This window comes from Schistocerca cancellata, chromosome 2, assembly GCF_023864275.1.
Source record: "Schistocerca cancellata isolate TAMUIC-IGC-003103 chromosome 2, iqSchCanc2.1, whole genome shotgun sequence".
Classification (NCBI taxonomy): domain Eukaryota; kingdom Metazoa; phylum Arthropoda; class Insecta; order Orthoptera; family Acrididae; genus Schistocerca; species Schistocerca cancellata.
The window spans coordinates 835,986,601-836,001,236 of NC_064627.1; the positions used below are offsets into that span (position 1 = coordinate 835,986,601).

Sequence of the window (14,636 nt, forward strand, 5' to 3'; positions counted from 1 at the left end):
AGATCAGTTTGGATTCTGTAGAAATGTTGGAACACGTGAGGCAATACTGATTCTATGACTTATCTTAGAAAACAGATTAAGGAAAGGCAAACCTACGTTTCTAGCATTTGTAGACTTGGAGAAAGCTTTTGACAATGTTTACTGGAATACTCTCTTTCCAATTCTGAAGGTGGCAGGAGTAAAATATAGGGAGCGAAAGGCTATTTACAATTCGTACAGAAACCAGATGGCAGTTATAAGAGTCGAGGGACATGAAAGGGAAGCAGTTGTTGGGAAGGGAGTAAGACAGGGTTGTAGCCTCTCCCCGATGTTATTCAATCTGTATATTGAGCAAGCAGTAAAGGAAACAAAAGAAAAATTTGGAGTAGGTATTAAAATGCATGGAGAAGAAATAAAAACTTTAAGGTTCGCCGATGACATTGTAATTCTGTCAGAGACAGCAAAGGACTTGGAAGAGCAGTTGAATGGAATGGACAGTGTCTTGAAAGGAGGATTTAAGATGTACACCAACAAAAGCAAAACGAGAATAATGGAATGTAGTGGAATTAAATCGTGTGATGCTGCAGGAATTAGATTTGGAAATGAGACGCTTAAAGTAGTAAATGAGTATTGCTTTTTTTGGGGAGCAAATTAACTGATTATGGTCGAAGTAGAGAGGATATAAAATGTAGACTAGCAATGGCAAGGAAAATGTTTCTGATGAAGAGAAATTTGTTAACATCGAGTATAGATTTAAGTGTCAGGAAGTCATTTCTGAAAGTATTTGTATGGAGTGTAGCCATGTATGGAAGTGAAACATGGACGGTAAATAGTTTGGACAAGAAGAGAATAGAAGCTTTCGAAATGTGGTGCTACAGAAGAATGCTGAAGATTAGATGGGTAGATCACATAACTAATGAGGAAGTATTGAATAGGATTGGGGAGAAGAGAAGTTTGTGGCACAACTTGACCAAAGGAAGGGATCGGTTGGTAGGACATGTTCTGAGGCATCAAGGGATCACCAATTTAGTATTGGAGGGCAGCGTGGAGGGTAAAAATCGCAGAGGGAGACAAAGAAATAAATACACTAAACAGATGCAGAAGGATGTAGGTTGCAATAGGTACTGGGAGATGAAGCCGCTTGCACAGGATAGAGTAGCATGGAGAGCTGCATCAAACCAGTCTCTGGACTGAAGACCACAACAACAACTACAGCGGTATTAAACTACTAACTTTACCATGCTTTACATTACATGCATTACTCACACTAAAACCATAGTACGGTCACGAGTCATGCACTGTTATTGTGTGTGGGAGTCACTATTCATTTGCCAAAGACGCCGTTGTTTGTCTACAGAGCTGAAGCTATCGTTGTTAGAGCACCAAACTCCAGAGGAGAGCTATTCAGAATATGGTTTCATGTTCTGTGTTGTTGTTGTTGTTGTTGTTGTTGTTGTGGTCTTCAGTCCTGAGACTGGTTTGATGCAGCTCTCCATGCTACACTATCCTGTGCAAGCTACTTCATCTCCCAGTACCTACTGCAACCTACATCCTTCTGAATCTGCTTAGTGTATTCATCTCTTGGTCTCCCCCTATGATTTTTACCCTCCACGCTGTCCTTCAATACTAAATTGGTGATCCCTTGATGCCTCAGAACACGTCCTACCAACCGATCCCTTCTTTTGGTCAAGTTGTGCCACAAACTTCTCTTCTCCCCAATCCTATTCAATACTTCCTCATTAGTTATGTGATCTACCCATCTAATCTTCAGCATTCTTCTGTAGCACCACATTTCGAAAGCTTCTATTCTCTTCTTGTCCAAACTATTTACCGTCCATGTTTCACTTCCATACATGGCTACACTCCATACAAATACTTTCAGAAATGACTTCCTGACACTTAAATCTATACTCGATGTTAACAAATTTCTCTTCTTCAGAAACGCTTTCCTTGCCATTGCCAGTCTACATTTTATATCCTCTCTACTTCGACCATCATCGGTTATTTTACTCCCTAGATAGCAAAACTCCTTTACTACTTTAAGTGTCTCATTTCCTAATCTAATTCCCTCAGCATCACCCGACCTAATTCGACTACATTCCATTATCCTCGTTTTGCTTTTGTTGATGTTCATCTTATATCCTCCTTTCAAGATACTGTCCATTCCGTTCAACTGCTCTTCCAGGTCCTTTGCTGTCTCTGACAGAATTACAATGTCATCGGCAAACCTCAAGGTTTTTATTTCTTCTCCATGGATTTTAATACCTACTCCGAATTTTTCTTTTGTTTCCTTTACTGCTTGCTCAATATACAGATTGAATAACATCGGGGAGAGGCTACAACCTTGTCTCACTCCCTTCCCAACCACTGCTTCCCTTTCATGTCCCTCGACTCTTATAACTGCCATCTGGTTTCTGTACAAATTGTAAATAGCGTTTCGCTCCCTGTATTTTACCCCTGCCACCTTTAGAATTTGAAAGAGAGTATTCCAGTCAACATTGTCAAAAGCTTTCTCTAAGTCTACAAATGCTAGAAACGTAGGTTTGCCTTTCCTTAATCTTTCTTCTAAGATAAGTCGTAAGGTCAGTATTGCCTCATGTGTTCCAGTATTTCTACGGAATCCAAACTGATCTTCCCCGAGGTCGGCTTCTACTAGTTTTTTCCATTCGCCTGTAAAGAATTAGTGTCAGTTATTTTGCAGCTGTGACTTATTAAACTGATAGTTCGGTAATTTTTACATCTGTCAACACCTGCTTTCTTTGGGATTGGAATCATTACATTGGAATTATTATATCCTTCTTGAAGTCTGAGGGTATTTCGCCTGTTTCATACATCTTGCTCACCAGATGGTAGAGTTTTGTCAGGACTGGCTCTCCCAAGGCCGTCAGTAGTTCCAATGGAATGTTGTCTACTCCGGGGGCCTTGTTTCGACTCAGGTCTTTCAGTGCTCTGTCAAACTCTTCACGCAGTATCGTATCTCCCATTTCATCTTCATCTACATCCTCTTCCATTTCCATAATATTGTCCTCAAGTACATCGCCCTTGTATAGACCCTCTATATACTCCTTCCACCTTTCTGCTTTCCCTTCTTTGCTTAGAACTGGGTTTCCATCTGAGCTCTTGATGTTCATACAAGTGGTTCTCTTATCTCCAAAGGTCTCTTTAATTTTCCTGTAGGCAGTATCTATCTTACCCCTAGTGAGATAAGCCTCTACATTCTTACATTTGTCCTCTAGCCATCCCTGCTTAGCCATTTTGCACTTCCTGTCGATCTCATTTTTGAGACGTTTGTATTCCTTTTAGCCTGCTTCATTTACTGCATTTTTATATTTTCTCCTTTCATCAATTAAATTCAATATTTCTTCTGTTACCCAAGGATTTCTAAGAGCCCTGGTCTTTTTACCTACTTGATCCTCTGCTGCCTTCACTACTTCATCCCTCAAACCTACCCATTCTTCTTCTACTGTATTTCTTTCCCCCATTCCTGTCAATTGTTCCCTTATGCTCTCCCTGAAACTCTGTACAACCTCTGGTTCTTTCAGTTTATCCAGGTCCCATCTCCTTAAATTCCCACCTTTTTGCAGTTTCTTCAGTTTTAATCTACAGGTCATAACCAATAGATTGTGGTCAGAGTCCACATCTGCCCCTGGAAATGTCTTACAATTTAAAACCTGGTTCCTAAATCTCTGTCTTACCATTATATAATCTATCTGATACCTTATAGTATCTCCAGGGTTCTTCCTTGTATACAACCTTCTATCATGATTCTTAAACCAAGTGTTAGCTATAATTAAGTTGTGCTCTGTGCAAAATTCTACCAGGCGGCTCCCTCTTTCATTTCTTAGCCCCAATCCATATTCACCTACTACGTTTCCTTCTCTCCCTTTTCCTACACTCGAATTCCAGTCACCCATGACTATTAAATTTTCGTCTCCCTTCACTATCTGAATAATTTCTTTTATATCGTCATACATTTCTTCAATTTCTTCGCCATCTGCAGAGCTAGTTGGCATATAAACTTGTACTACTGTAGTAGGCGTGGGCTTCGTGTCTATCTTGGCCACAACAATGCGTTCACTATGCTGTTTGTAGTAGCTTACCAGCATTCCTATTTTCCTATTCATTATTACACCTACTCCTGCATTACCCCTATTTGATTTTGTGTTTATAGCCCTGTAGTCACCTGACCAGAAGTCTTGTTCCTCCTGCCACCGAACTTCACTAATTCCCACTATATCTAACTTTAACCTATCCATTTCCCTTTTTAAATTTTCTAACCTACCTGCCCGATTAAGGGATCTGACATTCCACGCTCCGATCCGTAGGACGCCAGTTTTCTTTCTTCTGATAACGACATCCTCTTGAGTAGTCCCCGCCCGGAGATCCGAGTGGGGGACTATTTTACCTCCAGAATATTTTACCCAAGAGGACGCCATCATCATTTAGTCATACAGTAAAGCTGCATGCCCTCGGGAAAAATTATGGCCGTAGTTTCCCCTTGCTTTCAGCCGTTCGCAGTACCAGCACAGCAATGCCGGTTATTGTTACAAGGCCAGATCAGTCAATCATCCAGACTGTTGCCCTTGCAACTACTGAAAAGGCTGCTGCCCCTCTTCAGGAACCACACGTTTGTCCGGCCTCTCAACAGATACCCCTCCGTTGTGGTTGTACCTACGGTACGGCCATCTGTATTGCTGAGGCACGCAAGCCTCCCCACCAACGGCAAGGTCCATGGTTCATGTGTTGATATGTCATATTAATCAATTCATTTCTACAGTGTTGTGTAAATGATAGGGTGCTACTCACCATAATGGTGACACATTGAATTGCAGACAAGCATAACAAAAATAATGTTACACACTGAGCTTTCAGCCAAAGCCTTCTTCAGAAAGGAAAAGAAAAGAAAAACACACATTTACAAAAGCATGCATACCTCGCATTCTGGTGACCACTATCTCCATTTGCTCAGCAAGAATGCAGCAGTATTGCATCAAGTGGGGGTGGGGAATGGGAAGGGATAGCAGATACAGATTTGTAGGGAGGAGTCAGCACTGTCTGGTGGAGCGTGCAGTCCACATGGGAGGACATGGCTACCCCTCATATACATGGTGTTACAAAAAGGTACGGCCAAACTTTCAGGAAACATTCCTCACACACAAATAAAGAAAAGATTTTATGTGGACATGTGTCCGGAAACGCTTAATTTCCATGTTAGAGCTCATTTTAGTTTTGTCAGTATGTACTGTACCTCCTCGATTCACTGCCATGATTTCATATGGGATACTCTACCTGTGCTGCTAGAACATGTGCCTTTACAAGTACGACACATCTGATTCATCATCATACCCTTAAATCAGGGACACCTTACACAAAATCCTTCCCATCCCGCTTAACCTGTGAGAAGGCTTGCTATGAGCATTTCTCTCACACACAACTTCATTTCAATAATTGTGTATGTTATTAACACAACAGTGTGGCGAGCGACTTAGTACCTTCCTAAGCATTCATGTGGGATGTTTCTGTAACCATCACGCCGCATAAGAGCTTAAATATGGTCCAGGGTATTATATTCCACAGGGACCTTCTTTTGCAGTCTGATGACAAGCTGCACGCAGAGGCGAGGTGTTCATTTCGTCCAGTGTGCCCATCGAGGTCCGAGGGATAACCAGGTTGCCACCAGTGCCTTCATCTTGGCCTTTGAGGGTGACACATTGCCCAAGGAGGTCAAGGTGATGGCCTACTACTGTGACATCAAACCATATCCCCCCCCCCCCCCCCCCCCCCCCCCCGATGCGTTGCTTTAAGTGCTGGAAGTTCGGTCATACATCTTCCCGCTGTACTTCCAGCCCCACCTGTCGAGATAGTGGACGTCCATTGTCTGTGTGTCAACTGCGGGGAGCATCATTCACCTTACTCGCCAGACTGCAGGATTTTACAGGAGAGGAAAATCGTGGAATATAAGACCCTGTACCAACTGACCTACACTCAGGCTAAGAGGAAATTTGAGCACCTACATCCTGTGGCTATGACCTCTTCATAAGCCGTCACTACGAGAACAGTTGTCTCCCCATCAGTTCCTCGAATTCCTGTCGCCTCTCAGAACTAGGAGACATCTGCTCCCTTGATTGTGGGGGCACTTCCCTCCCTGTTGCTACCGCACCACCTACTTCGGGACCAACAGCCCCCCAACCATGGGATTTCAGTCCCCACTTCTGAGTCAGAGAAGTGTAAGGTTTTTTCGGCTCCTCTCACTAGGAAGGGGTCCCTTGGGTCACTCCCTTTCTGCCTAGTGGGAAAGATGACACCCACCATGGCTGAAGAGCCCAAAAGCAGCTGGTCGTGGAGCTTTACAGTCCTCCTCAGTCCCTGAGACTGAATCAGTGAAGGCCCTCCCAGCCAAGGAACAGCATGAGAAATCGAAAAAATAAGACGCATAAGAACAAGGAACTTGCGGTGGCACCCACACCACGGCTACCTACAAGCTCTGTGTCCGAGGATGGAGTGGAGAGTGTGGCGTCTGCTGAAGACCTAGATCTCGCCGGACCCTCACACAATGAATACAGGCTGCTCAGGCAATAACTCAGTGGAAGCAGGTGACTCTGAGGTGTAAACTGCCTCATTGAATGTTCCATGCCTTCCCAGTCTCATGATGACATCATCCTCCAGTGGAATTGCAGCGGTTTTTTCCACCACCTGGCTGAGCTATGGCAACTGTTAAGCTTTACACCTTTTTGCATTGCCCTCTGCAGCTATAAGGGATATTACAGGAACCGTAGAAAATATAATAAGAGTGTTTGCGTTTATGTCCTAAACTCATCTGTAGTGACACTACCCCTTCAAACCCTCTTGAAGCTGTGGCTGTCAGAATATGGACGACGCAGAAAATAACTGAAGAGAATAACTGTCTGCAATGTATATCCAATGTATAGCTTCTGCCAGATGGTGTGCAGTACCCCTGAATGCATGAGCTGCACTGATTGATCAACTCCCTAAACCTTTTCTACTTTTGGGAGATTTTAATGCCCATAACCCCTTTTGGGGTGACACTGCTTACTGGCTGAGGCATAGATGTTGAAACCTTACTGTCTCAGTTCGACCTCTGCCTCTTAAATTCTTGGGCCACCACACATTTCAGTGTGGCTCGAGGTAATTACTCGGCCACTGATTTATCAATTTGCAGCCCAGGACTTCTCCCATCAATCCACTGGAGAGCACATGATGACCTGTGTGATAATGACCACTTCCCCATCTTCCTGTCACTGCCACAGACGCCTGCCCAGATAGGCTTTAAACAAGGCGGACTGGGAAACTTTCACCTCTGATGTCACCGTTGACTCTCCCCCACATGGTAACATCGATGTGATGGTTGAGTAGGTGACTACCACAATCTTTTCTGTGGCAGAAAACGTGATCCCTCGCTCTGTAGGGTGCCCCCCCCCCCCCTTTTCCGGCAAAAGACAGTCCCTTAGTAGTCACTGAAGTCGCAATTAAAGAGCGTCGGCGACCTCTACAGCGACACGCTTCCCTGGAGCACATCATAGCCTTTAAATGGCTCCATTCCTGTGTTCACCAGCTTATTATAAGACAGAAACAGGAGTGTTGGGAGAGATAAGTCTCAATCATTGGGTGCCATACACCACCTTTTCTAGTCTGGACAAAGATCAAATGTGCTTTTGGGTACCAGACCCCAACAGGTGTTTCCGGTGTTAACATAAATAGTGTGCTATGTACCGACGCAAACACGATTGGCGAGAACTTTGCTGAGCACTATGCTCGAGCCTCTGCATCGGAGAACTACCCCCCAGCCTTTCGCACCCTCAAAATGGCGGAAGGAAAGGAAAGTCCTCTCATTCACTACACACCACAGTGAACCCTATAACGCCCCATTTACAGAGTGGGAGCTCCTCAGCGCACTTGGACATTGCCCCAACACAGCTCCTGGGCCGGATTGGATCCATAGTCAGATGATAAAACATCCTTCATCTAAATACAAGCGCCATCTCATCATCATCTTCAACTGGATCTGGTGTGATTGCATCTTTCCATCGCAATGGCAGGAGAGCACCATTGTTTCGGCACTCAAACCCAATAAAAACCTTTCTTTGATGTGGATAGCTATTGGCCCATTAGCCTCACCAACATTGGTTGTAAGTTGCTGAAACGTATGGTGTGGTTGGGTTGGGTCCTGGAGACACGTGGCCTGCTGGCTCCATCTTCGGGCCGCTTCTGCCTAGGTTGCTCTACCACTGATAATCTTGGGTCCCTTGAGTCTGCTATCCGAACAGCCTTTTCCAGATGCCAACACCTTGTTGCCGTCTTTTTTTATCTACAAAAAGCGTATGTCACCATCTGGCGACATCATATCCCTGCCCCATTATACAGATGGGGTCTCACAGGCCTGCTCTTGATTTTTATCCAGAATTTCCTGTTACTCCGCAATGTCAGTGTCCAAGTTAGTGACGACTTCTGTATTTCATACTGCTCCACCAGTACTGGTGTTGCTGAGTGGCAACTACAGGGAGCCATCCACAAGGTGCAATCATGGGCTCTAGCCCATAGCTTCCAGTTTTCGGCTGCTAAGTCGTGTATCATGCACTTCTGTCGGCGTTGTACGATTTATCATGACGATCCACTCACTGTAGTGGAGACATCTATTCTTAGGACTGGTTTTCGACACCTGATTGACTTGGCTATCTCACCCTCGTCTGCTTAAGCAGAAGTGCTGGCAGCACCTCAATGTCCTCCGCTGCCTGAGCAACACCAACTGGGGTGCAGATCACTCTGCTCAGCTGCAGCTGTACAAAGCCCTTGTTCAATTCCGCCTTGACTATGGGGATCTGGTTTATGGTTCAGTGTCACCCTCAGCATTGTGTGTACCCGACCCAGTTCACCACTGAGGCATTCACCTGGCGACGGGAGCTTTTAGAATGAATCCTGTCACCAGTGTCCTGGTGGAGGCCGTTGCACAACTACTCACCAGTTAAGTTGCACACATTCGTAGTTCTCCTGAGCATCCGAATTACCGTCTCCTTTTTCCACCTGCAGTAGTTTATCTCCCACATCAGCAGCCCAGGTCAGGGCTAATGATTGCAGTTCGTGTGCGTTCCCTTCTGTCTGAACTGGAGTCCTTCCCTTTACCACCTCCCATCCAGGTTCATCCACATACACCTTCATGGTGTACACCTAGGCTGCAGATTTGTTTGGAACTTTTGCATGACCCTAAGGATTCATTTACTCCTGCAGCTCGCTGTGCCTTCCTCTCGATTCTTGACGTGTTCCATGGCTCTGAAGTGGTTTACACCGACAGCTCGATGGCTCATGGTCATGTTGGCTTCGGCTACGTCCTCAGAGGCCATTTTTGAACAGCATTTCTTGCCCGATGGCTGCAGTGTATTCACTGCAGAGCTGGTAGCCATCTCTCATGCACTACAGTATATCCTTTCATGTCCTGGGGAATCGTTTCTTCTGTGTACTGACTCCTTCAGCAGTCTACAAGCTATCGACCAGTACTACCCTCACCATCCTTTGGTAGCGTCCATCCAGGAGTCCATGTATGCCCTGGACCAGTCCCGTCATTCAGGGCGTCCCAGGCAACGAACTTGCTGACAGGCTGACCAAAGAGGCTACGCAGAAACTGCGTCTGGAGATGGGCATCTCTGAACTTGACCTGTGTTCTGCCTTATGCCGTAGTGTTTTTCGGCTTTGGGAGACGGAATGGCATAACAGTATACACAACAAACTGCATGTCGTTAAGGAGACTACGAATGTGTGGAAGTCTTCCATGTGGGCCTCTTGCAGGGAATCAGTGTCCTCTGCAGGCTGCGCATTGGCCACGCTTGGGTGACCCATGGTTACCTCCTGCGCCGTGAAGATCCGCCTCAGTGTCGATGCGGCACCCGGTTGACAGTGGGCCACATTCTGGTGCACTGTCCCACTTTGACTGCCCAGCGACGAAATCTTGGGTTGTCGTACTCGTTGCCGCTAATTTTATCTGACAATGCCTCATCAGCTGATTTAGTTTTACATTTTATTCGTGAGGGTGGGTTTTATTATTTGATCTAAGTTTTAGTACATGTCATGTGTCCTCCCCCCTAATGCTTCTAGGGTGGAGGTTTTATGTATTGCAGAGTGGCTGGCTTTTTTTTTTTTTTTTTTTTTTTTTTTTTTTTTTTTTTTTTTTTTTATTGTCATGGTCAGCCAGCCAGGGTAATGTGCTTTGTTGTTTTAATCTCTTCATCGCGTTTCTTGCATTTCTGTGGTTTTCTTGTTCCCTTTCGTCCATTTACATGTTTGTTGTCCTTCATCATTCTTGTGATTTTTTCCCCTTTCATTCTGTTTTGAGTAGTCAGTCTTGTTTATTTTATTCTCACTCTTGTGGCATTACTTTATTCGGAACAAGGGACTGATGACCTCATTGTTTGGTCCCTTTCCCCCCTCTTTCAACCCAACAAACTACATCTGTTCTGACAAACAATGGGTACTCCACAAGTATTATAAGAAGTGTCACATCACACGAAGATATGTACATAGGATGACGGGTACAAAGCGTACGCTACATATGTGGAAAAGTCCAGCTGAAATGACTGGAAGATACAGCAATACGAGTTCATGAGCATAACGGGTATTACAGATGGAGAAATCAGCCATGGTGAAGCATGTGCTGCATGAGATCTACTTAATTTGTATACACCCCAATTCTCACTGTGGAAAAGAGTTTGGGGAAGCCACTGAAAGTCATAAAAATGACAATAGTTGTAACAAGAAGAAAGAAAGCTGTAAAGTGATTCCATGTTGCAGTGAAAACCTGTGTGCATGTGTCACCACACCAATTTTCAATATTAAGTCGGCGAAATGCATCAGCAGTCTCCAGTATGGTGCTCATCTGAAGATGGTACTTTGTTAGCTGAAATATTGTGGCAAGATGTCATTTGGCTGCAAGCCTCAAATCTCATGGGATACTCATGTCAGGAAAACTTTAAGTAGTATCTGGGTTTTACCTTGTATTTATGTGCTTATATATACACATTATACAAATACCTATGCAGTGCACCATTGAGGTAACCTTTCTAACGGTATTAACCCTTCTCTATGCTATTCCATTCATAAATGAAGTTAGAGAAAAAATTAGCTTCTTTTGCCACCATATGTAATACATGTCCTAGTCCGTTTTCTTAACATGTCGTCAACCCTGGACACTCTCTCTTTGACACTAACAGTTTAAACTTCCCCACAATCGTAATATTTCTAAAAAAAGGTTTCATACAGGCTACACCTAGTGCATGATCCTCACAGTTCATTTCAGTATTCATTTGATGTCAGCTCTATTTGGTAAGGACTTAACACTGGAGCAGTACTTTGCAAGTATCTTAGATTGTTCCATAAGACTTTCTCTGAAGTTTTACAGCCAAAGTCCTCCATCCACCTTCCCCACTCAGTTTCAAGTGACTGATAGGCACTCATTTTACTTGCTGAGATCTTTAATGGTACTTCCCTGTGTGTGTATTTTGGTGTGTGTGGTGGTGGTGGGGGGGGGGGGGGGGGGAGCATAATTTTCCAGCTAACTAGAAAGACTGGAGATCATGACCTGCTAAACTTATTTTGAAGAATAGGAGCACTTCAAAATAAATAAAAAAAAAGATGCAGATGAAATAGAAATGTTGCATGATTAACGAGTTGTCATTAAGTGGCACGTGTCCATCATCCCTGCTTGCAGCAATTAGAACAATCTGTTCTGTGATGTGTTTAAACACTTCAAAAGGAATTACAAAATCTGTTTAGAAACTCGTTTATGTGGTTAATCATCTGCAACTCATAGGGAATTGAAACTGTTTTATGTGATGCATTTACGGTATTTAATTATCATTAGATATTAATTTTTCAGTGCAATGCCCCTGCCCACCTAAATTTGCAGTTTTGTAATTTCTTATATTTTCAAATGAATGATGATCCTATGAAGTCTGTAGTTTTCTTACTTTCCTGGAATGTACAATTTTTAGTTGTAATCATTTCCTCTTAACATTCGACATATAACAGAGTTGGTGGCTTCTTTTTACCTGCATTTTCTCGTGGTGTTTGGTTGTCCAGTTATTATGGTTAATTACTCTCAGGTGTACCCCTTTCTTACCTTAGTGTTTGTTATCCAATCATATTCTCCTACTGCATCTGAGTATTTAATCCTTGAAAGTTGATTTTTCTCCTGGTATCCCCTACCCAGATTTGTGACAACAGATAAGTCATTTGTGCTGAAAAGAAAATTGCCTTTCTTAGGCCAAGAGAAAATTTTATTTTATCTTGTTATATATTGGCTTTCAATAAACTAAATTTCCATTCAGCACCTTTTGACTCTAAAAGAATCATCCATAGCTCTGAAATTATGATTGATGCTTTGTTCAGCTTTGAAACAGAGGACATTAAAAATGTATATATGGATAACTGTGTGAAAACTCCATGTCTTTGCATGACAATATAAAAATAGATAATACAGAAAATTTCTAAAGTAGGCAATAAAGACTTGTTAGGTCATTTAATTATGCTGGAAAAAAGTGTGCGATGATAGGAATCTGACAAATGATTGTCACCATGGCAAATATTACCTTGTTGTCACACATGTTCATAATGTGAAATTTAAAGAATTGTTAACAGCTTTCCAGACTGCCAGGATCATGTGAAATGTAGCACATATTTACATAAAGGCTTTTATTCACAGGGCATGTCTACAAGCAAGTGTAACTGACATGTATGAAGAAACGATAATATTCAAATAGTATCGTACAAAACAAGAGCAGGTGACACAAACCACTTTAACATCACTGTTCTGTACATAAGAATGGCTCATAAAAATGAGCTATGTGCTTAAGTCTAAGTTTTGTACACTTTGATGCATTTTTTTAAATATCAATAATTACAAACACTTCATGCTGTCCTTCATTATCATGAACCTGCATGTTTGAATAGGTTATTGCTTTCACTTCTGTGCCCTGTGGATGCTTCCCTAGTTGGAATTCTTCACCATATCCTCGAGCTTTAATGTGAAAATTTGCTCGATCAAATTCAAGGATTTTTACTTTCTAAAACAACAAAAGAAAGTCAAGAATAAATGTCTAAAACTGAGAAACTTCAATAAAAGGTGATCTATACAACAGTTCTTAAACAATATATGAGAACTACATTTTAGTTATAGCCTCTTTGACAAATGTGATCTCAGAGGAAAAGCATTTTATTTACTTAAAAGAAAAACAGCAAATGTATTAAAAATACACTAAAGAACAAAATATAGAATGACATTAAGAAATATATTAGAAACAAGCTCATTAAGTACAGGGCAAATAATAAAAATAGGAACTGCAATTGTGGTTCAAGTACCAACTCTAGGAAAAGAAATAACACAGTCAGCCACCCCGAGAGGAAGATCAGCTTTGTTGGTGCTCAAAGATTATTTTCACTTTATAAACTGATGCAGTGTTCATCTTCAACAAGTTAGTGTACAAGGGTGTGCTGAAAAGTGAAGCCTCTGAATTTTTTTATTTGAAAACTCTTACAGCTTTTTAAATAAAACAAACTTTATTAACATTCTACATATATATTCATGTCTACATATTTAATTTTCAATATAGTCACCCTGACGTCAAACACAATTTCTCCCAATAAGAGACCGGCTTGTTCAAACTGTCACTGTAGAATGTTTGACTTTTTTTTGACAGAGCCACAACTGAAGGTGTTCTTTCTGTTTTGAAAGAGATGAAAATCGGATGGGGGCCAAATTGGGACTTTAAAGAGGATGATCCATGAAAGTGAACTCAAGACGTCTGATTACTGCAGTACTTAGGTGTTGTCATGCTGAAGGAGAGGTTACTCCATGTATGCACAAACTCTTAAAATCGACATTGTTTCTCATGCATTGCCATAGTTACATGCTGAAATTCTGAGTCCTCTAAGTTTAAAGAGTTTTTGTGGAAGGGTTGCCATAGATTTCACAACATAAGCAGAGTTAAAATACTAATAATAATCCATGCATTTCACACATTTATTTACATATATAAGTTTACTTCCTTTGTGTGACCACGTGTGCCAGATCACATTCAAATTTCTACTACTTGTCAACTTAATATGTGTTTTGTAGGAACTTTTGGCAACAGTATCCTCACTCATAACCAGTCGTCCCCAAATTACACTGTCTATTTATATGAAGAAGTTGTACTTTTGAAATTTTTCAGATGTTAATGAGTGTTGGTCAAATTTACTATGGAATGCATTATGCACTTCTGTTGAAATAATATTCCCACTTTTTCTACTCACTGACCTATTTCTTCGAGTCAGCGTTTGAGGTGTCATTATCACAATTACAAATTCAACCTCTGTGTTGCCATATTTTGTTTTGTGCACATTATAACGATCTTACCATATACCATTCTATATTAGTAATTTTTATCAGTATTTATTGTACATTTACACTGTTCTCAGCATTGTTGTAAGAGTTTGTGAGTGAGCATAGCCTTGAAGAAGGAAAAAAGGTTTGAGAAAGATACGTGTAAATTTTATCCTAGGTTTTTCATTCATTCTTTTACCCAACCAATTTCTTGGGTGATGAAGCTTCAAATTTTACAGGAAACATGCAATACTTGTAGCAAAACAAATCCAAAACTTAAACCAATACTACT

The 14,636-nt window shown here is 42.0% G+C and overlaps 2 protein-coding genes and 1 long non-coding RNA gene across 5 annotated transcripts in view; 1 reads left to right on the forward strand and 2 right to left on the reverse strand.

Moving 5' to 3' along the window:
* LOC126162743 (transcription factor E2F6-like) overlaps positions 1–12,122 on the reverse strand; it is a 110,080-nt gene extending 97,958 nt beyond the window's left edge. The window contains exon 1 of the mRNA XM_049919422.1: positions 12,104–12,122. The gene's annotated coding sequence lies outside the window, so the exon portion shown is untranslated. The remainder of the gene's footprint in view (positions 1–12,103) is intronic.
* The window catches only part of LOC126162746 (uncharacterized), a 106,676-nt gene that overhangs the window by 35,406 nt on the left and 56,634 nt on the right, over positions 1–14,636 (forward strand). The gene's annotated exons all lie outside the window — the stretch shown is intronic.
* The window catches only part of LOC126162744 (protein archease-like), a 104,232-nt gene continuing 102,256 nt past the window's right edge, over positions 12,661–14,636 (reverse strand). For both annotated transcript variants that reach the window (XM_049919424.1, XM_049919425.1), the window contains exon 4: positions 12,661–13,046. In XM_049919424.1, coding sequence (XP_049775381.1) covers positions 12,867–13,046 — 180 coding nt within the window. In that variant the 3' untranslated portion in view covers positions 12,661–12,866. The remainder of the gene's footprint in view (positions 13,047–14,636) is intronic.